The 25,009-nt window shown below is 45.6% G+C and overlaps 2 protein-coding genes across 3 annotated transcripts in view; one reads left to right on the top strand and one right to left on the bottom strand.

Annotated features, from left to right (window-relative positions):
- Nucleotides 1–24,661, top strand: part of NSMCE1 (NSE1 component of SMC5/6 complex) — a 49,208-nt gene extending 24,547 nt beyond the window's left edge. Inside the window, exons 3-8 of one of the 2 annotated variants that reach the window (XM_075899957.1) lie at nucleotides 12,525–12,646; nucleotides 14,013–14,090; nucleotides 17,923–18,069; nucleotides 22,131–22,247; nucleotides 23,248–23,368; nucleotides 23,826–24,661. In XM_075899957.1, the coding sequence (XP_075756072.1) occupies nucleotides 12,525–12,646; nucleotides 14,013–14,090; nucleotides 17,923–18,069; nucleotides 22,131–22,247; nucleotides 23,248–23,368; nucleotides 23,826–23,911 (671 nt within the window). In that variant the 3' untranslated portion in view covers nucleotides 23,912–24,661. The remainder of the gene's footprint in view (nucleotides 1–12,524; nucleotides 12,647–14,012; nucleotides 14,091–17,922; nucleotides 18,070–22,130; nucleotides 22,248–23,247; nucleotides 23,369–23,825) is intronic. The other variant, XM_075899958.1, reaches the window with a different exon arrangement.
- On the bottom strand, nucleotides 1,172–15,949 carry LOC142818652 (uncharacterized). Its single transcript, XM_075899956.1, has 2 exons — nucleotides 10,294–15,949; nucleotides 1,172–2,059 (listed from the first exon to the last, which is right to left on the bottom strand). The coding sequence occupies exon 1, from the start codon at nucleotides 15,929–15,931 to the stop codon at nucleotides 15,011–15,013; it is 921 nt and encodes a 306-aa protein (XP_075756071.1). The 5' UTR covers nucleotides 15,932–15,949; the 3' UTR covers nucleotides 1,172–2,059; nucleotides 10,294–15,010.
- Nucleotides 24,662–25,009: the final 348 nt, after the last annotated feature.

The raw sequence follows: 25,009 nt of genomic DNA, 5'->3' as shown, positions 1-25,009 counted from the left end.
AAGAGCCTTTGGTGAGGGACCTTGTCAAAGGCTTTCTGGAAATCTAAGTATACTATATCTACTGGATCCCCCTTGTCCACATATTTTGTTGACCCCTTCATCATGTTCAAGGCCCTTGAAGGTCTAACCCCACCCTATCATCTCTAGTTTTTATCCAGATTTCAACCCTCGCCTGTGATCAAATCTGGGAGGCAGCCTTCATCACTCACTTCCTAAGTTTTCTATCAACCTGCTTTGTGTTTCTTCCCGCCCCTCCCTTCCCCCATGCTGCCCCTCATGCTTGGGAGGAACTCTCCAGAAACATCTGTAACTCTTTATGCTCCTTCAAAACTTTCCTTTGCCGTGATGCCTACAAAAGGACAATGATGAATTTGTTGGCGTGGGACCTAGCATGCTGACCAGTATTATCTCAGTGTTTCCTTGCATGCCTGGTCTATCCTTTCATTGTCTTACAATTAGATTTTAAGCTCTTTTTAGGCAGGGCTGTCTTTGTTTTGTTTGTGCAGCACCTGGCACAGTGGGGCCCTGCCCACGATTGGGTTCCTGAGGGAGAATAGTAACAACTTTGTGAACTGCATCAGTGAGCTAGCAATCACTCCTTCGCTTCTCTCCCTGCTTTCTCACATGCCCTGAAGCCCCTTTCATCTCCAGCCTTTCTTTGCTTCCTTAGTAAGTGGGTGGCACAGATATCAGGGCACCTTTTACTTTCTCTGTTTATACAGCTTGAAAGACCCTGTTTCTCATTACCCCTTGAAAAGCACATCTTCTCTCTAACACTATTAGCATCCTCTTGCTCACAGACTGAATAATGAGGTTTACACCCTTCTCCCTTCATTGCTGGAGTGTTGACCCAGCAGCACTGCATATTCTTTGCTCTAAAGTATTTGATTTGGCATTGATTCAAAATAATTGTGCATTGTTGGTACATAATGCTGACTCTCCCTTGCTCTTTCTAAGATTTGGCCAGTCATGAGGATTTTCTTTGTTAGGCTCATTAAGCTGTGAGGGAAGCTGAAAGGTCAGAAGAGTCTTGACTTCTCTTTTTCTCCCTTTACACTTGGAGAGGCAAATTCATGTTGCATTCAAGCTAATGGCAAGTGCTAATAAGCAGCCATCCTGAGTAACATTTGTATAATTCATTATGAAAAGTGTGTATCCTGAATTAGTTATGTTTCCAAAAAAAAAAAAAAAAAACCCACTCCAATAAAATACACTTGTGGAGAGCCCTTGACAAGAGAGGAGAGAAGGGATTAGAGAAAATTGCTTCTTTTTCCTATTTGATGTGCAAAAGAAAATGTATTGGCTTAAAGAAAGACTCATGTGAATTATGCCAAAAGTATTTTATCTGACCGGATTTGGTGGCTAGGGCACAGAAGGATTTACTCCAGACCAGCAGTGTTACTTTACAGCCCTACATTTCTTAAGCGGCACAAATTTTGTGCTTTTTTTGTGGTGAGATCTGTAGTACTATTAAAGAAATGATGAGAGAGAGGAATTTCAGATCACCAGCTTCAGGAACATTTTGCAGTCATCTTGTGGGTTTTTTAAAAATAAGTATGTGGTTTTCTAGGAAAAAGTCCCAGCGCTGCTTCAGTGTGGGATCCAGTGTGTTGATCATACTAAAATCTTGCCTGTAATGCTCAGATAGTTTTATGGATTTTTTTAAAAATCTGTGGTAGAATTAGCAAATAGCTATCTCTCTGAAGAAACACTTCCTATCCACTGTGCTACAATGATAATATCTCAGTTTACAGTATCCAGAAGTTTGCTAGGCCCCTCACAAGTATAAATATACACTGCCCTTGCCGAACTAGCCTTCTAATTTTAGACACGACACAAAGAAGAATGTCACAACAGTAGGGACGTGCTCAGGAAGCACAGGGTTTTCAGCAATGAGATTATGCACTCACTCAGGGTTTGTCTGTAAGAGGAAATAGCCCAGAATAAGCAATAGCTTCTGCCCAAGTCTCCTGTGTACTCTTTATTCTGCATTGAGAGCCTTTGTGTAGTTCTGTATAATCCACTTTGACTCAGTTTTCATAGATGTTGGGACAGGAGTCTGAAGGAGGGATCGGAAAGAGGAGAGTTTAGTGGCTTTGTGGACAATTGTGCTTCTCCCCTCCACCCCCTTCATGATTGTATCCATCATTGGTTTTTGGAGCCTCCTTCCTGCCAGTCCAAGCAGTTTGCATATCAGTGATACACAGTATTACTCTATAGGGACTGTTTTATTTTCAAAGCAAACCTTTACCGATAGATTCCCAGATTTTTAAGGCCAGGTGGGAGTGTTGTGATAATCTATTTTGGTGTCCTACATACCACAGGCTATCCAGTGATGGATTCTTTGAGCCTCATAATTTGTAGTTGAACTAGAGAGTATCTTCTAGGAAGACATTCATCCAGTTTTGATTAAGCCATAGTGAATTTTCTAGATCCCTTGGGAAGCTGTTCCAGTAGTTAATTCCTCTTTTAATGGGGATTGAGTAGGTGTATGTTCCCTCTCAGTCAATGTTAAACCATCAGCATATAATGGTAGTACCTGAGTTGGTGTTTTTAAGATACTGTAGGCCCAAATCATGTCCACTCGTGATCAGTAAGATGTCAGGGCACATTTGTCTGGGTCAATTTCAACCTGCATATTGATACTTCTTCTTCAAGTGCTTGCTCATGTCCATTCTGACTAGGTGTGCGCGTGCTGCGTGCACAGTCTCCGGAGCTTTTTCCTCTTAGCAATCTCCATAGCGCCAGCAGGGCGCCCCCTGGAGTGGCACCACTATACCGGTGCATATATACCCCTGTTGGCCCCTCCACCCTTCAGTCCCTTCTTACCGCCAGTGACGGTTAGCTGGAGTGTGTTGTTGAGGCTTTTAGCCGCATCAGTAGCAGTTTCATACCTTGTACATACTTAGATTTACATCCAAATAGTTGTTAATTAGTGTAGTTAGTAGTATAGGTAGTGGGTGGCACTCTCCCCGTCAGGGGAGGGGATGCCAGGATCTCAAGGCTTTAAGCCGTGCAGTGACTCTTTGAAGCCTATGCCCTGTGGCGACCCACACTTGTCATGCCTAAAGTGCCTGGATGAAACCCACAGAGCAGAGAGCTGTTTAATCTGCCGAGGAGTAAAGCCTCGAACGAAAAGGAAAAGAGACTCTAGGCTCAAGCTCCTACTAATGGAGGTAGCTCTGCAACCTCAAAGTGTGGAGAGACCGCAATCGACCAGACACGCACCGTCGGAGCTGTTAGGGGCTCCACAGCAACGGGCAGATAAGGCACCACGACATAAGATGCAGTCGCCGGCACCGCGGAGCCCCAAGGGCTCGAGGGGCAGATCTGCGGAAAGACGGAGCCATAAGGTGCGCCTGAAGCAGGGGCACCAGACTTCTAAGGCACCAAAACAAAGCAGCGTGGGTGCTCAAAGACCTGAATTGAGGGTGGGGGACATGCAGCCCCCTTACACCCCAGAAACCTTTGAGGTAGCTAGGGAGCTGATTGAGCTCACGGCTGAGGAGGGAGACTGTTTGGTGCCACAGGTGGGGGGAAGGATAGCTCAGTGATTTGAGCATTGGCCTGCTAAACCCAGGGTTGTGAGTTCAATCCTTGCAGAGGCCATTTAGGGATTTGGGGCAAAAATTTGTCAGGGAATATGGTACTTGGTCCTGCTGTGAAGGCAGGGGACTGGACTCAATGACCTTTCAAGGTCCCTTCCAGTTCTAGGATATAGGCAATCTCCATTAATTTTTTTTTAGGTGTGGACCGTAGCCTTCCAGGGCACTTCTCCCATGATCTCAGCACTGGCGGGGCAGTGGAGTCTTCAGACCCCAGCAACCACGGCACCAGCCCTGATCGCTGTATGTGCTCAGCTCCCTGCACCAGCGATAACCCTGACACTGTGTGCCCAGGCACCGGCCCCGATACCATCCCTGGTGCCGACAACGGCACCGGCCCTGATGCCGCCCCCGGGACAAACACCGGCACCAGCCCCGATACAGCCTCTGGTGCTGTTATCGGCACGAGCTCCGCAAGGCAGCCAGGCTCTATTCGTGGCACCGAGGCTCCCCCTACAGGGAGTTAGCATCACAACACCGATCACGGCACCAGCTCCAATTCAGCAGCAGCAGCTGCAAACCCCCCTTGCGGCACGGGGACAGCACCTTCCCTTGCGACTGGAGAGCCAACACTACGGCTGACACAAATGGGGACTGCCGTGGCACAGAACGTCTTCTACCACCCCGTGGCACTGGCGCATCAGGCGGCATTCGGCACCCCGATACTCCTGCCTACCCCGCAACCAATCCCGGCACCCAGTCAGTTCTAGATAGCCCAGTCGGTGCCGCAACCAACCACGGCACCGCAAACATTTCTTCCGGCGTATCAGTTGCTGGTGGACTCCAGGCAAGCCCAGCAAATGCCTCCCTGGCACCACGAATGGCACATAGGGGCAAGCCGTCAGCCATGGCAGCACATAGGAAGGAGCAAAGTGAAACAGTCTCTCCGTGGTCCGCCTCGGACTATTCATCAGAGTCCAAGGTGGATTCAGACGGATCAGTCCACTGCTCCAGATCCAGTATGAGGTCGGGACATAGTGGAGGTGCTGACCATCACCAGACCCAATGGCAGTACCAACTACAGTGGCCATTCTGGACGCCCTGGGCGTACCATCAGGCCCAGGGCCCTCCACCACAGGTGTCGGTGATGGGGTCATCCAGGAGAACCAGTGCCCCGTTGGCCACCCCCTTGAGAGCACCCACACTGGGACTGGAGTCCACAGCTAGACCACCCACAGTGGGCCAGGTACAAGTGCTGCTGAGCAGGATGCCAGCCCCTCTGGAGTCAGAACCCCAGGCACTCGTAATTATGGGAACAACAGAGGGGGGAGAAGAGCAGGTACCACCCAGGGAATCTTCTTCCTCACCTGATGAGGTGCTAGGGGACTCATCACCTCAGCTCCCATCTATGGACGCCAGAGTGCACCAAGACCTTTTGAGAAGACTGGCGATGAACCTGGCAGTAGGGGCAGAAGAGGTCCAGGAAGACCTGGATCCCATGGTCGACATTCTGTCAGCATTGGGCCCTGGGAGAGTGGTGCTGCCCCGAAACAGGACAGTGGATAAGCTTTCTAAAGCTATATGGCAGATGCCTGCATCTATCCCGCCAAGGCAGAAGGGGTAGAGAGGCGCTATTACGTACCCCAGGCCGGTCATGAACATCTTTTCACCCACCCCACTCCTGGGTCTATAGTGGTGCAGGTGGCGGGGCAGAAGGAGGCCAGGGGCCCCCGGGCCTGACGCCAAAAGCAAAAGAACCCAAGAAGCTAGACCTATGCCATGGGAGGACTCCAGCTTTGCATCGCGAACCAGCAGGCGATGCTGGGCCGTTACACCTTTAACACTTGGGCATTGGAGCAAAAATTCGGGGAGCGTCTTCCCCTCGAAGAACGCCAGGAGTTTGGAGCCCTCATGCAAGAAGGGAAGGCGGTGGCGCGCACTACCCTTCAGGCAGCACTAGATGCTGCGGATTCTGTGGCCCGTACCATGGCCACTGCAGTGGTGATGAGGCTCATCGTGTGGCTCCAGGTATCTGGCATCCCATCGCAGGTGCAATCGACGATTCAGGATGTGCCGTTTGAAGAGTCAATTTTGTTCTCTCCGCAAACAGAGTCGAGACTCCATGGCCTAAAGGACTCAAATGCAACCTTAAAGTCCCTTGGGCTACATACCCCTGTGCCTTTAAGAAGGTCCTTCAACCCTAGACCATACCAGAGGCAGTTCCCCAGGGAGTATGGGTTAGATAGAGAGCAGTGCAGGGGACGTAACAGCGGTTACCCTGATCAATTCAGGGACAGGCGCAGGGGGCCTAGAGCTGAGGCCGAGAGGGGGTTTGGTCCCTTGCGTGGGCAGCAACTCAAGCCATCATTTTGAAGATATGCCCGAGAGCAGAGTACTAGTCAGTCCCCCCAGCCTCCCCTTTGGTTCTCGCCTTTCCCTCTACCATCATGCTTGGGTGCATATCACATCGGACTGATGGGTGCTTGATCTGGTGGCACAGGGATATCGCATACCCTTCCTCTGTACCCCACCTTCCCACCGCCCCCCCCGTCCCTTTTCAGGGACCCCTCTCACGAAACCCTTCTAAGACAGGAGGTCTCCAATCTTCTGCCTCTGGGAGCTATAGAACCGGTCCCACAGGGTTTCAGGGGGAGAGGTTTCTACTCCCGATATTTCCTCATCCCCAAGGCAAAGGGAGGCCTTTGTCCTATTTTAGACCTAAGGGATCTGAATGAATATACATAAAAGACAAAGTTCAGGATGGTCACCCTAGCTTGCATCATTCCATCCCTGCAAAAGGGAGACTGGTACGCTGCTCTCGACCTAAAGGATGCCTACTTCCACATTGCAGTGTCCCCGGTACACAGAAAATTCCTCAGATTCACGGTGGGAGGGGATCATTTTCAGTTGACGGTGCTCCCATTCGGGTTGTGTACTGCCCCGAGGGTGTTCACCAAGTGCATGGCAGTAGTGGCTGCGTTTATGCGAAAACACAGGATACAACTATACCCCTACCTAGACGATTGGTTGATACGGGGCACATCCAGGAAACAGGTTCAAAACCAGGTCGAATGGACAAGATCATTGTTCAGCAGCCTGGGCCTACTAGTAAACGAACCAAAATCATCTCTGGACCCCACGCAAGTGATAGACTTTGGGGGGGCCCACCTGGACTCGATCACAGGAAGAGCCTCGCTGCTGAGGAGCAGGTTTTGTACAATGCAATCATTGATAATAGAACTGAAGATGTTTCCTACTATTACGGCAAGAACCTGCATGAGGCTCCTAGGACATATGGCGGCGTGCACATATGTAATCCAGTACGCCAGGTTGTGCATGAGACTAATTCGGGGTGGCTCAAGGCCGTGCACAACCCTCTGAGGACATTCCTGGATGCAGTAGTGACTATCCCAGAAAGGATACTACGATCCTTAAACTGGTGGAAGAACGAGACCACGGTATGCACTGGAGTTCCATTTGCCACACAGTCCCCTTCGGTGTGACTAGTCATGGCTGTGTCAGACATAGGATAGGGAGTGCACCTGGGCAACCTCAGGACACAAGGGACGTGGTCACCACAGGAAACATCCCTTCACATCAATATCAAAGAGCTCAGGGCGGTTTCCTTGGCATCCAGGGCGTTTCTCCCTTAGCTGGAGAACAAAGTGGTAGCTGTGTTGACAGACAACGCTACGGCCATGTACTATATAAACAAGCAGGGGAAGGGGGGAAAGAGGGGGCGCATTCCTCTCCCCTGTGCCGGGAAGCCCTAGAGCTGTGGGAGGTGTGTATTTTCCACAATATTCACCTAGAGGCATCACACCTACTAGGATCCAGGAACGGGTTAGCGGACAATCTCAGTCGCTCAATCCAGACACACGAGTGGACAGTAAGGCGGGATGTATTGCAGGCCATCTTCTGCAGGTGGGGGTTTCCCCACCTAGACCTGTTCGCTATGGAGAGCAACTCGACATGCACAAAATATTGCTCATACATGGGCCACGGCCTAAGGTCAAAAGGGGACACATTACAGCTAGTGTGGCCCAAGGGTCTATTGTACGCATTTCCCCCGTTCCCTCTGGTTCACGAAGTTGTGATCAGGGTAATGAAATACGGAGCACAGTTAATCCTCCTAGCTCCAGAGTGGCTTCGTCAACACTGGTTCGCAACTCTCCTAGAACTCACAATAGAAGGGCCCCTGATGCTGCCACTCCTACCGGATTTAATTTCCCAGTAGTGTGAGAACGGGATGGTGATACACCTGAGTCTGGCATCACTGCACCTGGCAGCGTGGCGCCTGGATGGCTGTCACAGATAGAGCAAGCCTGCTCTAGAGGTGTTCGGGAGGTGTTGATAGAAAGTAGAAAGCCATCTACCAGGACGTTGTACGAGGCTAAATGGAAAAGGTTCAGATCATGGCTGGGAGATAGAGTACTTCCCCAGGGGGAAGCGGCTGTCCCGCTAGTCCTGGACTACCTCCTCCACCTGAAGGGACAAGGCCTTGCCACGTCCTCACTCAGGGTGCATCTGGCAGCAATAGCGGCTTTTCACCCGACCGAGGGACACAGATCCATATTCACTAATGCAATGGTCAAACGGTTCCTGAAGGGAGTGGACAGATGGTTCCCATATGAACAACCGCCAGTCCCACTTTGGGACCTAAAGGGCCTCATGAAGCTCCCATTCGAACCTCTAGCCTCGTGCTCTCTGAAACATTTGTCCTATAAGGTAGCCTTTTTGGTCGCTATCACTTTGACAAAAAGGGTGTCAGAACTTAGAGCACTGACCTCTGAACCCCCGTATACGGTGTTCTTTAAGAACAAGGTGAGGCTCCGTCCTCACCCAGGGTTCCTACCCAAGGTAATATCGCATTTCCACCTCTCTCATGACATTTATTTGCCAGTGTTTCACCCAAAGCCACACTCCACACCCAGGGCACAGGCCTTGCACTGTCTGGATGGCAGGAGGGCATTAGTGTATTACATAGACAGGACTTGGGAATTTTATAAATCACCACAGCTGTTTATCTCAGTGGCAGCGCTTATCCTTGTGGATCACTTCCTGCATCCGGGAATGCTACGAGAGTGCAGGCAAGCTGGTGCCTAGGCTGACAGCCCACTCCATGAGGGCTCAGGCGACATCGGCAGCATTTCTAGCACAGGTGCCTACCTTAGAGATCTGTAGAGCAGCTACGTGGTCGTTGGTGCATACATTCGCGGAACACTACGCAATTACACAGATGGCAAGGGAGGACACTGTGCTGGGGGCAGCAGTTCTCAAATCTGCAGAAGTATAGATGTAGGTCACCTTCCGACCCCGTCTCCAAGGGAATGGCTAGGGACTCTCCTAGTCAGAATGGACATGAGCAAGCACTCGAAGAAGAAGAGGTTACTTACCTCGTAACTGTTGTTCTTCAAGATGTGTTGCTCATGTCCATTCTAAATCTCATCCACCTCCCCTTGTTGGAAGGAGTCGGCAAGAAGGAACTGAGGAGGTAGAGGTGCCAGCAGGGGTATATATGCACTGGTATACTGGCACCGCTCCAGGGGGCGCCCTGCTGGCACTATGGAGATTGCTAAGGGGAAAAAGCTCCGGAGACCATGCATGCGTCGTGCGCACACCTAGTCAGAATGGACATGAGCAACACATCTCGAAAACCAACTGTTACGAAGTAAGTAACCTCTTCATTTAAAAAATAAATACCCAGTCCTCCCCAATCCTAACCAACTAAACCAAAGCACAGGCTTGTTCTGATCTCTGCATGTGTAAATGCTGAACCTGAAAAACCCAGGAAAGCTAGTGAAAAAGATGTGCTCAAGTATAACCATTTGAATCAGTCCATATGATAAATACAGTTGAAACCTGTGAAACTGTCTTAATGTGAATGCAGCTAATAATAATATGGGTCTGACAGACTAACAAGCAGATCTCTCAGATGTTTTTAGGGATTTGTTTGTTTATTGACATGTAATAGATTACATGATTTGGCAAGACTGAAAGTAGGATGGGGAGCTTTTCATGAAAGCTTTTTTTTTTAAGTTTGCACTTAAGGAATAATTAGATGAAATGGAGAAGTTAAGTGTTTCTCAGTGAAACCTTTAATTTACTGTGAAATCAAAACAGAACACCATGAATTTACAATCCAAATTAATCTTATAGTCTCGTGGTTCATTCTGATTTTTGTTTAATGCTAAACCCTAAAAAATTGTGTGCTGAACACTGAAGATTATTATATAGGTGCCATTTTTCTTAGTGGAGTTATACTGTAAATAGTGACTGAGTATTACATTGTTTCTCCATGACTTTTGTGTCAAAGTGCAAAGATACAAGGTGCTGTTTTTACATTGTCACTTTTCAGAGTAGAATCTCAATTTTCTCTCTCCTGCATAACTGACATCTGTATAGCTGGAGATTAAATATACACAATAGGGTAATAAACCATATGCTTAGATGTCAAGTAAAGACCTGCAAATAAAGGACTGTCTTATTTCTTAGCCCTTACTAACATTGTTTACAGTCTTTTGTCCTAAAGAAGGGGTCCCTAAATTTGTGTTTGGGCTTGTATGAAGAAACTGTAGTTTCTCAGAACAATCCTAAGTAGTAAAGACTCCCTGGTCTTTATCTCTCTCATTCTTTGCTATTACTTTTTTACTTGTCTAAAAGAGGAGATTAATACTCAGCCCAGTGTCTGAGTTAGAATGATCATTAACCAAAAGATAAAGCAGTATTTTGTTTGCTATGTACTCACAGTTCCTGGGAGAAGCACAGAGACCTCAGATAAAGTCCCTAGTTCCAGAGGCGACCTCCAGCTTGTGATCTGGCCGGGGACTGATGGTCTTGTTTATTATTATAAGTTTGTATCCAGCTTAAAATAAAATCAGATTGTTTACAGCATCTCATTTAGTTACTACTCTGATGATCTGTCAATTGCCCTTGAATTTCTGCCAGAGAAAAAGCTCCAATGTGCTTCTATGAATGCAGATAATGAGCTTTACTCTCAATGCTGCCACACATTATTGTCCAACCATGTGCATATCTACTGAGTGTTCAGGGCTGGGACTCATTTCTAGAGAGGATAAAGAACACTATCTGGTTCTAGTATAAGCTTTGTTTTCTATGCTGTGAACAGCTTTGCTTTATTCATTAGCCAACATCTCTGATAACGCATTAAATTAGACTGTGTTCTCTGACTTAACGAAAGAGACAACTTATTGTTACTAAAAGACGGTCCCCACTAATTTTTGGCAAGCTTCAACTTTTTACCAAACTGATATAGTTAAAACAAATCTAAAACACCCAGCTGGCTGGAAAACGGGTTTAGTTTTAATCTTGGAATAAAAGTGGGTCTTGGCTTAGATACTCATCTTATATCTTCCTGGATTTTGTGATGACACAATGCATCCCTTTGATACCTCCAGGAAACTGCAGGTATCTGTATAATGTATTTCCAAGAGCACCCATTATTTTAGGTGTTTTACAAAGAGAAAAGAGGGCATGATCCCTGCTCCAAGGAATTTCCAACCTACAGACAGACATGATACAGGAAAGTGTACAGCCAATGAGCAGAGCGGTAAAGGTAATGTGTAAATAGCCACATCTTGGAAATATAAAACTAATCCTGTCCACATTTTTTCTCAGACCTGCCAATGTTAGATAGTTTTCAGTACAAAAATATGATCAATTTCTGTCCATTCAGTTAGATTGGTTTTCAACCTTAATACTCTTTCCAGCAGAGTTTTGCTACAGCTGCTTTTAGTACCTTTGTCACAGATTTATGATACTCTTTATTTCTCCTACACCAGCACCAGCAAGTGTGCAAACTAATTTTACATGTGTTAAAATTATTGAGCACAGGATTCGGAAGGGAACATGACCAATCCCCCCAATACATTTTTGGGGAATTTTTATTTCCCTCCATGGTGGGAGGATTTGCTAGTGTAAGCAGCCTTTCATCTAAAATTCAAATGGTTGTTTCCCAAACAAATATTCCTGTAACGACTACTCTTTGAGATCCTTCTTTAAGACTCTCCTCTGCCATGAAGCCACCTTATTATGGTCAGGCAAATTAATAATGCAAATACATGCTTATTTTACTCTTACCTCATGAATCCATCTTTGGAGCCTTGTCATAAACCTAGATTGTGAGTTCTCGAGGGCAGGGATTGCCTTTGGAATACACATTCGTACAGCACTCAGCACAATGGGCCTAGCGCCATAGCTGAGGCGTCCAGGTGCTCCTGTAATATGGATGGTAGCTCTTGAAATTGAGGCAGCCTAATACCCATTAGTGAACACTCTGAATACTCCAAGAGATCTTGCAAGAAATAACTTTATTGGTTAAAAAAGTTGTGAAAGCTACCTCTAAACAGTAAGGGTGAAATCCTATTCCCAGTGAAGTCCGTGGGAATTCTGCCAGAATCCTTGTGTGGAGATGGTGCTGTGCCCATGTGGGGACCAAGACTGCTTTACCTGCTTTCTTCCATGTCTCAGTGATGTCTGCAGTCTCATTTCTGCTGCTGAATTTTTTCTTATAGGATATGGCACCAAATGTCAGAATTTATTATCAATCCATGGTATGCAAGGCGATCACAAACAGAAGCATGCACAGATATATTTGTTCATTATGCATGGGAGATTAGCCTATATGATAACTTTTTATTCAGTTTAAATAACTCCATTCAAATTGACCAGCTGGAATGGATAATTCTGTGGTAACCAAAGAGCCAAGCAACAAACATAAGAGTTTTTGAGTATAGCTGCTGAAATCCCAAGGGCTGGACTCTTTTGAAAGCTGGTGTTGCATTAGTAATCAGCAGTGACATGAAAGGAGCACAGGACAAGTACATACCAGATAAATGTAAAATAAATGTTCAAATTTCCTGGCATGGGTGTCACAAGCCCTGTTTCCCAGAGTTGGATTTCAGTCTGTAAAATGGGAAATGACTGTTTAATCAGATTGTTTTTTTTTAACATTTCCAGTCTACTACGCTCATGATAAATTGGATGACTTCATCAGTGTTGTTAACCTCCATCTGCAGCCTTTGTTTATGCAGATCCGGAAAGGAATGTCTGAAGATGATGGGAGAACATATTATGCATTGGTAAGTGTGTGATATGCTGCCACCTCGTGGAGATAATTTCTAACTACTACTAAAACTAACCAATGTCACATTTCAAGAATGCAGCAATGGGGGAGAATCATCTCTATACTTAACATAAAATGAGCCTTCACGCATGACATGTCAATGAAAAGTGCACATTCCTCCTAATACTTTTAGATTGGTAGCTCTTTTAGGCAGGGACAGTATTTTTGCCAGTGCTTAACAAATACAGCTTCAATTTCTATGCTTCATATGCCATCCTTGAGTTTGAGCAAACATATAGAATCGTACAAGTGAGGATATATCTGCCAGTACACTTTCACACTTAGTGCTGTCTTGTTTTGGCTGGGCTCCTTCAGTCTTATGCTGACAGCTGCTATAGTAGATACATGTAGAACAGGAAAGTGTGAGGATAAACTGTTAACATGATAGACACAAGGGAATGGAACATGGCAGCAAGGAGTGTCTGATTTATTTAGCTTAAATATTAGGAGGTAATTTTTTTTAAAAGGAAGATTTTTCTCTTCTATATGCCACTTCAGCTGGAAAACTCTCAAAGCTCCCCAACATGGGTTTTTTGCACCTACTAATCAAATATTCACTGAGTGGAAAATATTTGCTAGGAAATGATTTACAAATAATTTATCTGGAATTTCTGTATTATAAATGTCAGAGAGAGTATTGTCTGGGGATTTCAGAGATCTGGGAATCACGTGCTTTGTGCAACCCTGACCAATGCCTCACCTCCTGGTGTCTGTTTTATAGGACTAATAATACATAATGGTAGAAAGTACAAAAGCTAAACAAGGTATTGTTATTTTTCTTAACGAAGTAGTGCCGACTATTAACCATAGTAAATTACTATTTGCTATTAGGTATTTTCAGGATTTTTGAATGCTGTTCTATTGTATGACCTTTCATTCCAACTCACTTTAGAAGCTAAACCTTTATTTGACATATTGGCTTAATATAAGTGAAAAATTCACTCATATCTTAGTCTCCATTAGTGCACAGTGTGGAGTATTTGCTCAGGAAATGCCCTCAGCAGGAGTACTGGAGGTACTATACGGGCAGGATAGAGGTGTTTTTGTTAATCAAAAGTTTTCTACTCAGGAATGAATGTTCCTTCATGCTGTTGCAACAAGTGACCTTGTTGTTTTAAAATAATGCATGATTTGTTCTGGCTGGCAGTGCAAAGATATCTGAAGAAGTGGGTTGTGCCCACAAAAGCTCATACCACCAACTACGTGTTTTGGTAATCTTTAAGGTGCTGCTAGACTATTGGTTGTTTTTTCAGTTACAGGCTAACTTGGCTACCCTTCTGAAGTGCAAACAGTTTGAGTTAAATAACTGTATTATTTTGTAGGTGAATCTGGCAGAAACTGAAATAACTAAGATGGCATCTGACTATACAGAAAATGAGTTAGAATTGTTCAGAAAAACTGTAAGTATGTTAGCTTGTTACTCAGTAAATCAGACTGTGGGGAGAAGACGTCTCCTCTTTAAAAGGAGCAGTCTGTGAAATCTGCTTGAAGAGTAAGCCACTATATTGCTTTTGCTTCTAGTTGTTAGTTGTACCACAGATCAATTGAAAAAATAGAAGTGTGGCATAAATCCATTTCATCTAGGGGATAAATTAATGTTAAATTGAAGTCAATAATGAGAAAGTGCTTCTCAGACCAAGATTTGGGAGATCTGTTTTTTGTTAATAATCCTCTTTCTGGAGCAGCACTGTCCCAGAATTTCCAGCAATGACTTGGCAGTCCTATCCAGGAGTAGAAGGTTTTAGGACCCCTTTAACTTGACACTAATAATTTAGTACTTGGATATGAAGATTGCTCTGAAGTGAGTTGCATATTGCTGCTTTAGCCACTGAATTATATGCATTGATAGCAATTGACATTGCCACCTAACGAGATGGACAGACATCTCCTGAACAGTTTTCAAAACTCTACACTCATCAGTTGTGTCCATTGGTTCACATGAAGCAGGATATTGTATATGGTGTTATCACTAGAATTTCCCATGATAAGAATTCTGATTTTTTTTATTGGTTTCTTGTTATAGTGTTGCTCAGTTCTGTTTGTAAAGAGTTTAGTGAGTCCTTGTGACTCTTGGGGACTGTGTGTGTTTTGGGGATCCCACTGCTATAAATACATCTGTTCTTTATGGACAGCCACATTGATGCATTGCTTGCCTTGACCATGGAATATTAGAACTGGAAGGGACCACGAGAGGTCATCAAGTCCAATCCTGTGCATTCATGTCAGGACCAAGCATCATCTAGACCCGTGGTCACCAACCGGTCGAGGGTTCGACCAGTCGATCGCGAGGCATTCGGGCCCCCCCCCATTTCTCCCATGCCTAAGAAGCCCCACTACCTACCTCCAGTGAAAATGGATGGAAGTCCTGCAGCTGTGCGCCGGTTCCGGAAGTGTGCTGGCTGCTCCCCTTCCTCAGAACTGTGGTGTGGTGTGCCGGAACTTGTGGGGGGGTCCCCAGAGGAGGCGCGCGCTGGGGCTTCCCTCCTCTGCGGGAAGGGGAGTTGGCCCTGGAGGAGGTGCGCGCGTGGGGGCTTCCCTCCTCTGCGGAAGGGTGGGAGGAGTCCTGGGAGGAGGCTGGTGCCTTGGACTCCCTGCCTCCACCTGCACCCTGTCCCCTGCTGCAGAACCCCACTGACACCCTGTCCCTTGCTGCAGAGCCCTGTCCCCTCTCTCGTGTTTCCCACTGGCACCCTGTCCCCTGCTGCAGAACCCTGTCTCCTCTCTCCTGTTCCCCACTGGCACCCTGTCCCCTGCTGCAGAACCCCACTGACACACTGTCCCTTGCTGCAGAACCCTGTCCCCTCTCTCGTGTTTCCCACTGGCACCCTGTCCCCTGCTGCAGAACCCTGTCCCCTCTCTCCTGTTCCCCACTGGCACCCTGTCCCCTGCTGCAGAACCCCACTGACACCCTGTCCCTTGCTGCAGAACCCTGTCCCCTCTCTCGTGTTTCCCACTGGCACCCTGTCCCCTGCTGCAGAACCCTGTCCCCTCTCTCCTGTTCCCCACTGGCACCCTGTCCCCTGCTGCAGAACCCCACTGACACCCTGTCCCTTGCTGCAGAGCCCTGTCCCCTCTCTCGTGTTTCCCACTGGCACCCTGACCCCTGCTGCAGAACCCTGTCCCCTCTCTCCTGTTCCCCACTGGCACCTTGTCCTCTGCTGCAGAGCCCTGACTCCTCTCTCCTGTTCCCCACTGGCACCTTGTCCTCTGCTGCAGAGCCCTGTCCCCACCCCAGCACCATCCTCTGATGCCCCTAACACCCTATCCCCTACCCCCCAACACCCTGTCCCCTCTCCTGCCCCCACCCCAGCACTCTGTCCCCTGCTGCAGCACCCACTAGTACCCCTGCTCCCCCCCAGCATAGTTGGGGCCAGATTAGTGAGGCTTGGGGGGGTTCTGGGAGGAGGTGTTTTTTTTTTGTTTTTTTTGCATCTCCCTTGTATGGCCCCAACTGACTTTTCTGTGGGTCAGTGACCTCCCGACTCAAAACAGGTTCCCTTCCCTTCTCATAAATAAAGACAATGCAGAAACTTTTTGTATTTGACATAGTATTTTATTTAAAAATGAAGCCTGGCCAACAAACCCCTAGTTGGGGCCAACCCCCCCATCTGGCTGCAGCATTATAACACTCCTGCACGCCCCTCTCCCAGACCCTAGGTCTGAGCCTGTCATACACTGGAACCTCCTGCCCTGAGCCCCTCACATACCCCAACCCAAATTCCTGCACCCTCAGAGCCACAAGCCTGTGGTTTGCTTAGTACCCCAACACTCCCCAGCCTGGAGCCCCTTCCCTGAGCCTGCATCTCCTTCTTCACCTCCTCCTGCATCCAAAATCCCCCCCAGAGCTTGCGCTTCTCACCCTTTCCCACACCCAAATCCCTCATTCTCATACATCCTGTCTCAACCCAGTGAGGGTACGGCTAGACTGCAGGAGTTTTTTCAGGATTCCAGAGATATCCTGGAAAAACTCTTCCGCATCCAGGGATGCGTTTGTTCTTCTGCTTTTTTTAGTGGAAGAGCAAACATGCTCTTTCGGTAACCCCTATATTCCTCTTTCCATGAGGAACAAGGGGGATTCCAAAAGAAGGGGTTTTTCTGACATTTGGTCCAGTGTAGACAGGCCAAATGTTGGAAAAACTTCTCCCTACGTAAGAATTGGAAAAAAAAAAGTGGCAGTGTAGACTGTATAAGGGCTGGGAATAACAAGTGATGGAGAGGAGAAGAATAGAGAGGGCGGAGCTTCAAGGCAGGGGTGGGGTCTTGGGGGAAGGATGTTCTGAGATTTAAAAAGTGATCTTGGGATGTAAAAAGGTTGGAGACCACTGATCTAGACCATACCTGACAGGTGTCTGTCTAACCTGCTCTTAAAAATCTCCAATGATGGAAATTCTACAACCTCTCTAGGAAATGTATTCCAGTGCTTAATAACCCTGATAGGAAGTTTTTCCTAATGTCCAACCTAAACCTCCCTTGCTGCAATTTAAGCCCATTGCTTCATGTCCTATCATCCATTCCTCACGGGCCTCAATATGAAGTTTGTCCAAAAGTCTCATTTGCACTGACAATTTTCAGAAGTATTCTCACTGTTGGTGTAAGACTGGTGCATCTTCACTGATGTGGTCAACAGTGTAGGTCAAAACAGAGGTTACTGTCAGCTCTTATCTAGAGTTGCGCTGAGCAGAGATACTGTACTAAAAGTGCATGTGTACTACTTTCACTAGTGCTCTAAGATTTGTTGCCATCATAGGTTTTGCACTGAAGCTAAAGCAAAGATAGAATTTCTGAAAACTGGGAGTTCCAATTCATCCTAAGAGTACCAAGTACATTCAGTTATGCACATGAATCCAGTCAGAGTGAATTCCTTCCTGATGGATAAAGCTCTTTCATCAAGGAAGCCCAATCTCAAGCCTCCTCAAGACACAGATACCTTGATGGTGTGGAGGATGCATCCATTATGCAGCATCATTGCAGTTTGTTAAAAGGTGTTCAACATTGCTTCCTGTAACCCCCTTTTTTTGCAGTCTGAGTTGTGGAATTATCCCCTCATGGCAGGTTAACACTTCCAAGAGCCCCTAAATTGTGTTAATTTTCTGAAATATTTGCATTATATGTTGCATTTTATAGTATGTTTAAGCTACGTGCCTAAAAAAAAAACCATCCACGCGGCACTTAGCCCAGATCTGTGGCTGACCAATTCTATGTTTTCTCTCACGGGTATTTTTCTTTCTGCAGATGGATCTGATCATCTTATCAGAAAGTGGCTTTGCATCTTCCACAAATATTTTAAACTTGGCTGATCAACTTAAAACAAAGAAAATGAAGAAAAAGGAAGCTGAGCAAGTGTTGCAAAATTTGGTGCAGGATAAGTGGCTCTCTGAAGTAATTGCTCTGTCTTGTAGAGAGAGTGGGCATTTTAGTAACTGTGACTGTTCTTTCTTATGGCTTTGACAGCCAAACGTGCAGCCCTACTCTAAAGAGTGACTACAAAAATGGTATTGGGTGGGCCAAGTCTTATTGTCTCAGTGATTCCATATAAAATGTACTACGTTTCCAAGTCTGCATCAGCCAGAGCTCTTTTCTTCTCATATATCATCACTAGTAGCAAAGGTTCTGCAAGCTAAACAATATGGTTACATCTAGAATCTCACTCAAGGCAGTAAGGTTACACAGGTATAACTCTCAAACATAAGAACGGCCATACTGGGTCAGACCAAAGGTCTATCTAGCCCAGTATCCTGTCTGCCGACAGTGGCCAATACCAGATGCCCCAGAGGGAGGGATCACAACAGGTAATCCTCACGTGATCCCTCCCCTGTCACCCACATCCAGACAAACAGAGGTTAGGGCCACCATTTCTACCCATCCTGGCAAATAGCCATTGATGGACCTAACCTCCATGAATCTATCTAGCTCGTTTTTTAACCCTGTTAAAGTTCTAGCCTTTACCGCATCCTCTGGCAAGGAGTTCCACAGAGTGACTGTGTGCTGAGTGAAGAAAAACTTCCTTTTTTTTAAACATGCTGCCCATTAGTTTCATTTGGTGGCCCCTAGTTCTTATATTGTGGGAATAAGTAAATAACCTTTCCATATTCATTTTTTCCATACCAGTCATTTTATAGACTTCTATCATATCCCTCCTTAGTCTCCTCTTTTCCAAGCTAAAAAGTCGAAGTCTTTTTAATCTCTCTCTCTATATGGGACCTGTTCCAAAACCCCTAATCATTTTTGTTCCCCTTTTCAGAACCTTTTCCAATGCCAATATATCTTTTTTGAGTTGAGGCAACCACATCTGGATGCAGTATTCAAGATGTGGGCATCCCATGGTTTTATACAGAGGCAATAAGATATTTTCTGTCTTATTCTCTATCCCTTTTTAATGACTCCTAATGTTCTATTTGCTTTTTTCACTGCCGCTGCACACTGAATGGATGTTTTTAGAGAACTGTCCACAATGACTCCCAAGATCTCTCTCTTGAGTAGCTATAGCCAAATTAGTCCCCGCCATATTGTGTATATATAGTTAAGATTATTTTTTTCCAATGTGCATCACTTTACATTTATCCACATTAAATTTCATTTGCCATTTTGTTGCCCAATCACTTAGTTTGGTGAGATCTTTTTGAAGCTCTTCACAGGCTGCTTTGGTCTTAGCTATCTTTAGCAGTCTGGTATCTCAAATTTTGCCACTTCACTGTTTACCCCTTTCTCCAGATCATTTATAGTAAGTTGAATAGGATTGGTCCCAGTAAAGACCCTTGGGAGCCCCCACAGTTACACCTCTCCACTTGCAAAACTTACCATTTATTCCTATTCTTTGTTTCTTGTCTTTTAACCAGTTCTCAATCCATGAAAGGATCTTCCCTCTTATCCCGAGACTACTTACTTTACTTAAGAGCCTTTGGTGAAGGAACTTGTCAAAGGCTTTCCACCTTTCCACCTTGTCCACCTTTCCACCTTGTCCACATATTTGTTGACCTCCTCAAAGAACTCTTAACAGATTAGTAGGTAGCTGAGTTAGTCTGTACAGGATAAACTTAAAAAACAACAAATGGTCTGGCAGTACTTTTTGTTAGTCTATAAAGTGCTATCAGACCATTTGTTGTTTTTTAAGTTTATCTAGCAGATTAGTAAGGCATGATTTCCCTTTACAGAAACCATGTGGACTTTTCCCCCAACAAATTATATTCTTCCATGTGTCTGACAATTTTATTCTTTACTATAGTTTCAGCTAATTTGCCAGGTACTGACATTAGACTCACTGGTTTTACTGGTCTGATTTCCAGGATCACCGCTAGAGCCTTTTCTAAATATTGGCGTCATGTTAGCTATCTTCCAATTGTTAGGTACGGAAGCTAATTTAAAGGATAGGTTACAAACCACAGTTAATAGGTTCAGCAGTTTCCCATTTGAGTTCTTTCCTCTCGAATGACACCTCAGTCTGGGACAATTCTTCAGATTGGTCACCTAAAAAGAATAGCTCAGGTTTGGGAATCTCCCAATATCTTCAGCTATGAAGACTGAAGCAAAGAATTCATGTCACTTCTCCGCTATGACTTTATCATCTTTGCAGGCTCCTTTAGTATCTCGATTGTCCAAGAGCCCCCCTGGTTGGTTAGCTGTCTTCCTGCTTCTGATGTACTTAAAAAACATTTTGCTGTTACTTTTTGAGTTTTGGTTAGTTGTTCTTCAAAGTCCTTTTTGGCTTTTCTTATATTTTTACACTTTAATTTGACAAAGTTTATGGTCCTATTTTCCTCACTAGGATTTGACTTCCACTTTTTAAAAGGTGTCTTTTTATCTTTCACTGCTTCTTTTACTTGGTTAAGCCAAGCCACGGTGGCACTTTTTTTGGGTTCTCTTACTGTTTTTTTTAATTTGGAGTATACATTTAAGTTGGGCCTCTATTATGGCATCTTTGAAAAGTTTCTATGCAGCTTGCAGAGATTTTACTTTTGAGTCTGTACCTTTTACTTTCTGTTTAAATAACTTCCTCATTTTTGTGTAGTTCCCCTTTCTGAAATTAAATGCCAGTGTTGGGCTGCTGAGGGGTTTTTCCCACCACTGGGATGTTAAAATTTACTTACATTGTGGTCCCTATTTCCAAGCGGTTCAGTTTTATTTACCTCATGAACCAGATCCTGTGCTCCACTTTAGACTAAATCAAGAATTGCTTCTCCCCTTGTGGGTTCTAGAACCAGCTGCTCCAAGAAGCAGTCGTTTCAGGTATAAAGAAATTTTATCTTTGCATCCCGTCGTGAGGTGACGTGTACCCAGTCAATATGGGGATAGTTGAAATCCCCCACTATTATCCAAGTTTTTAATTTGATAGCCTCTCTAATCTCCCTTAGCATTTCACAGTCACTATCACTGTCCTGATCAGGTCATTGATATTATATCCCTACAGCTATATTCTTCTTATTGGAGCATGGAATTACTATCCATAGAGATTCTATAGAACATCTTGGCTCATTTACGATTTTTACTTTATTTGATTCTACATTTTCTTTCACGTATAGTATGTCTCCCCCACCAACATGACCTATTCTGTCCTTCGGATATATTTTGTACCCTGGTATGACTGTGAAACATGCTGAAACACTCCCCCAATTCTCTGTGCTTGGAGAACTCTAAACACATGCAGCTCTCTTTTAAACACTGAAGTCGGGAAATGGTTTTGCCACTGCTGATGTAGCCCCCCATCCTCCCCCCAGAGAAGGGCTGGAATGACGTCCCCCCCTTTATGTTGGCAAGCAGATGTGACCATGGTCATAAGTGGTGCAGTTGCTGTGCTCACCCTCTGCTCTGGGAGGTGTTTCACTTTGAATCTCTACACCATCCTCTGCCCCTGGCTCCTTTGAGCTAGGGGAGACTTTCCAACACAAAGAGCAGGTAGGTGCCCAATTCTGATTGAAAGTCAGTGGGAGTCAGGAAGCCATTTGTGCCTTGGAATGTCTATCCCTTTATTACATGGGAGAAAATCTGGGACTATTTCTTACCATGAGATAATTCTCAGTAATTCAGGTATTTTAGAGCTGTGCCAGAGAAGTCCAGTTGCAAAGGTGTACGTTATGTGGAGTCCTACCTTTGTCTAGGAGCATCTCTTTGATATGTAAGTGCAGGATGGCAGGGCTTAAGGTCCCCTATGTGGTCTTTGAAGGGGGATGGGGAAAATGTTTGCAGGGACCTGTATTCTTCATGGTATGTATACTTATTAAAGACAAGGGAGCTTTTTCCCACTTTATGCTAATTAGATACAGTGCTTTGAGTGGAATTAGGAAATTGCCTTTGTATTAGTCAGTGATGGGTCTCTGCCAGGTGCTGAAGAGAAATGAATGTCAAGCTTTGCTATTGCTAAAAGGTAGAGAGAGAGGTCAGAAAAAGGTTGATTGAATCATAGAAACAATATTCCAGTCTCACGGTTGGTGGTGTTGTTCCCATAGCGAGATGGGGAGTACACCTTGCATACTCGTTGCATAATGGAGATGGAGCAATACATCCTCAACAACTACCAAGACTTGGCGAGGAAATGTAACATCTGTCGTAGCCTCGCCATCCAGGTAACAAAGCGGGTGGGCTTGCTGTCACTGGAAAATACTACATGAACTTCGAGAACATGAGCTCAGCCAGTGAGAAACCTCCATCTACCATGCTGGCTCCTGTCCCCGTCAGCTGAGCTGGGGGCAAATCTTTCCTATTCTTACATGTGCATGGCTGTTAGCTATTTTATGTCACTGGGCTCAGTCTGGCACATGCATCTATCTTTATTCTAGATAGTGGACACTCTGGAATTGCTTGTGTCAAGAGCTCTAGAATAAGTCCACAAACTGCACTGGGGAGCTGGGCAGTTGTACCCCCATCTTGTCCTCCTGATGAATGGCTGGGGCCTGAGAGCCTCTTCTCAGCTGCTAACCCCCCCTTCCTTGCTCCCTACCTCTTGCAACTACTTCTCCTTTCCAAATCGTCTCCAAGGGGCATGCTGTTCTGACACCCCTTTTTCCAGCCACCTGTGCCAACATGCTTTGGCTCCCAAGCTGCCTTTCTGTGATGTTTTTCTATCATCCCAACTAGGGATGTAGATGGTAAGCTTACCGATTCTGGTTAATCATTAGGGGCTTAGGCAGCGGGCTGCTCCAGCCCTGCAGGGCCCACCACAGGGAGGGGCTGAGTCCCTGTCTGTGGGGGGCCTTGCTCATCCTCCAATGCAGGTTGCATGCTGGCTCCCCGGGAGCAGCTCCTGGGGAGGCTTTGCAGTATAAGTATTGAAGTTGTGTACTGCAGAGCCCGCAGTGTGTGTAACCACTAGGACTTTTACCAGTTACAGGGTTACATTTTTACATTACGTCCCTGATCCCAATAAATGCCCCTTTCCCAGCTCAAGTACATATTTCCCCATAACTCGGACCAGCTTCTGTTTACAAGGTTCCCCCCACTGGCCATGAAGGAAAATTCTTGAGTTAATGCTCTTACTGTGGGTCAGTAAGGCAGACTATGGCTCATTCCAAAGGTGACATATTGTGTAGAACTGCTTTCTGTTAACAGCAGCATTTCTCATTTCAGAGTCAAATATGTGAAACCTGTGGAATTGGAATGCACTTGCCTTGTGCTGGAAAGTATTTCAAAGCCCAGACTGAACCACACTGTCCTCACTGCAATGAGTTTTGGCCACATGAGATTCCAGGTAATAGGCCAATCAATTTAAAAAGTCTTGTATAATAATACTGGGTGCAGATTGAAATACTGAATAGTGATGCTTAAGTTACTGGAGTCACAATGAGGTGACAGTGGATTGAACTTGCTTACTCACTGGAAACTCAAGTATTTCACCTAGTCGTTCTTTCTTTAGTAATTTTGTGCACCTGTTGCTGTCAGGGTTATGCTATTACGCCAAGTACTACACCCTCTGCTGCCAGCAATATGTTATGTGAGGAAAAAAACTAGAAATATTCAGTTATGTTGAAGTAGAACATTTTCAGAACTCCCCCATTTGACTAGTGAAATAGGACCTTTTTAGTGGCAAACAGAAGTTTACATAGTTTTAGCCATTTGGTGAGAATTTGGAGCTCATGAAAGTATTGTCAGAGTAACACCACAAACTAGTATTTGGTCACTAACACTGCATTTTTTATTTACCACAGAGATAAATCGGCCAGATTCCCAGCTGTCTTCAAGTGCCTCCACCGAGAGGAGAGGACCGTCAGCCTCAGGGACAAGGAGGCGTTAGAAAGAGCAGCTTCAGTTAGTGACCATTTCCCTTCACTCTCTTGCAGACAAGCCCAATTGCAGTGTAGTTCGGTGTTAGTGTAAACTGTGTCATTCTGAAAGTAGGATACCTAGGGACCAAGTCAACTTTAGAGTTTGTTTTTGCTCTGCTGAAACCTTGCTAGAAGTTTGAAAATAACTATCCTGACCTTAGCCTCCCTGATCAAAGGCCCTGTTCAGTTGCAGCGCTGTGAAGAATGTTGCATGGCTGTAGTGGAGGCTGTTGGTGTTTGGACATCACCTCTATTGCCAATTTGTCTATGGGGCATTATGCCCGCTGAGCCACATAGACAGACCATGACACTGCACCCAGTCCTGTCAAATTAAGTGGTGTCCTGGGCAGGGGTCCATCTGCAGAGGTCTGAATGTGCAACTGAGACAGGAGAGCTCTATGCAACTCTTTAGACTTGGATTTTATAATTGTTTTTAAATATGCAAAATTGAGGTTTGTCAGCCATTCTGTCATTCTGGTTGAGTTCAATGAAGTGCCACTGGCAGGGCTCAGTATGAATACCCCATGTCCACCTCGTTCCAGCCCTTCTCACAAAGGATGCTTTTACATATACATCCATTCTTAATGGCTGCATCTCTGACAAAGTGGCACCAGAAACGCATTTCAGGCTTTTGGAAGGGCTGGGAACATCTCGAGCCTCTTTTTAACACCACACTTCCCTGGTAATTGTTGGCGATAATAAATACTGCTAAGTTATCACTTCTGCTGCATCTTCGTTTCTTGGATCTCAAAGCACCTGCAGCCTCTCAGCTCTGCAGGCACAGAAGCATGGGGGCTGTCTTTTCAGCCCACTAGAAGCTGTGCCTCTTTCTCATGGTTCTTGCGGTTATCATTGTTTTTACATAATATCCCAGAATATGGCCTAGTGTGGGAGAGGGGAGCCTAATGGGAAGGAGCATTCCAAATGCTGCATGCTGATTCCTTCCCTGGTTCGGTGCACCAGTGCTCATGGTGAAAGTTCCTTCTAAGCAAACATGCATTTGGGGTTGGCATAAGAGTGAGAGAGAGAACTCTGCATTTGCAATGATTAGTCATATCAGAGTTTTA

Source organism: Pelodiscus sinensis, chromosome 16 (assembly GCF_049634645.1).
Source record: "Pelodiscus sinensis isolate JC-2024 chromosome 16, ASM4963464v1, whole genome shotgun sequence".
NCBI classification, from domain to species: Eukaryota; Metazoa; Chordata; order Testudines; family Trionychidae; genus Pelodiscus; species Pelodiscus sinensis.
Note: the sequence above shows the minus strand (reverse complement) of the source record. Positions and strands in the feature narration are given on the sequence as shown.

Bases quoted from the DNA above. Each gene is read 5' to 3' on its own strand.
- LOC142818652 (XM_075899956.1), bottom strand. From the start codon at position 15,931: ATGGTGCTGGGGTGGGGACAGGGCTCTGCAGCAGAGGACAAGGTGCCA.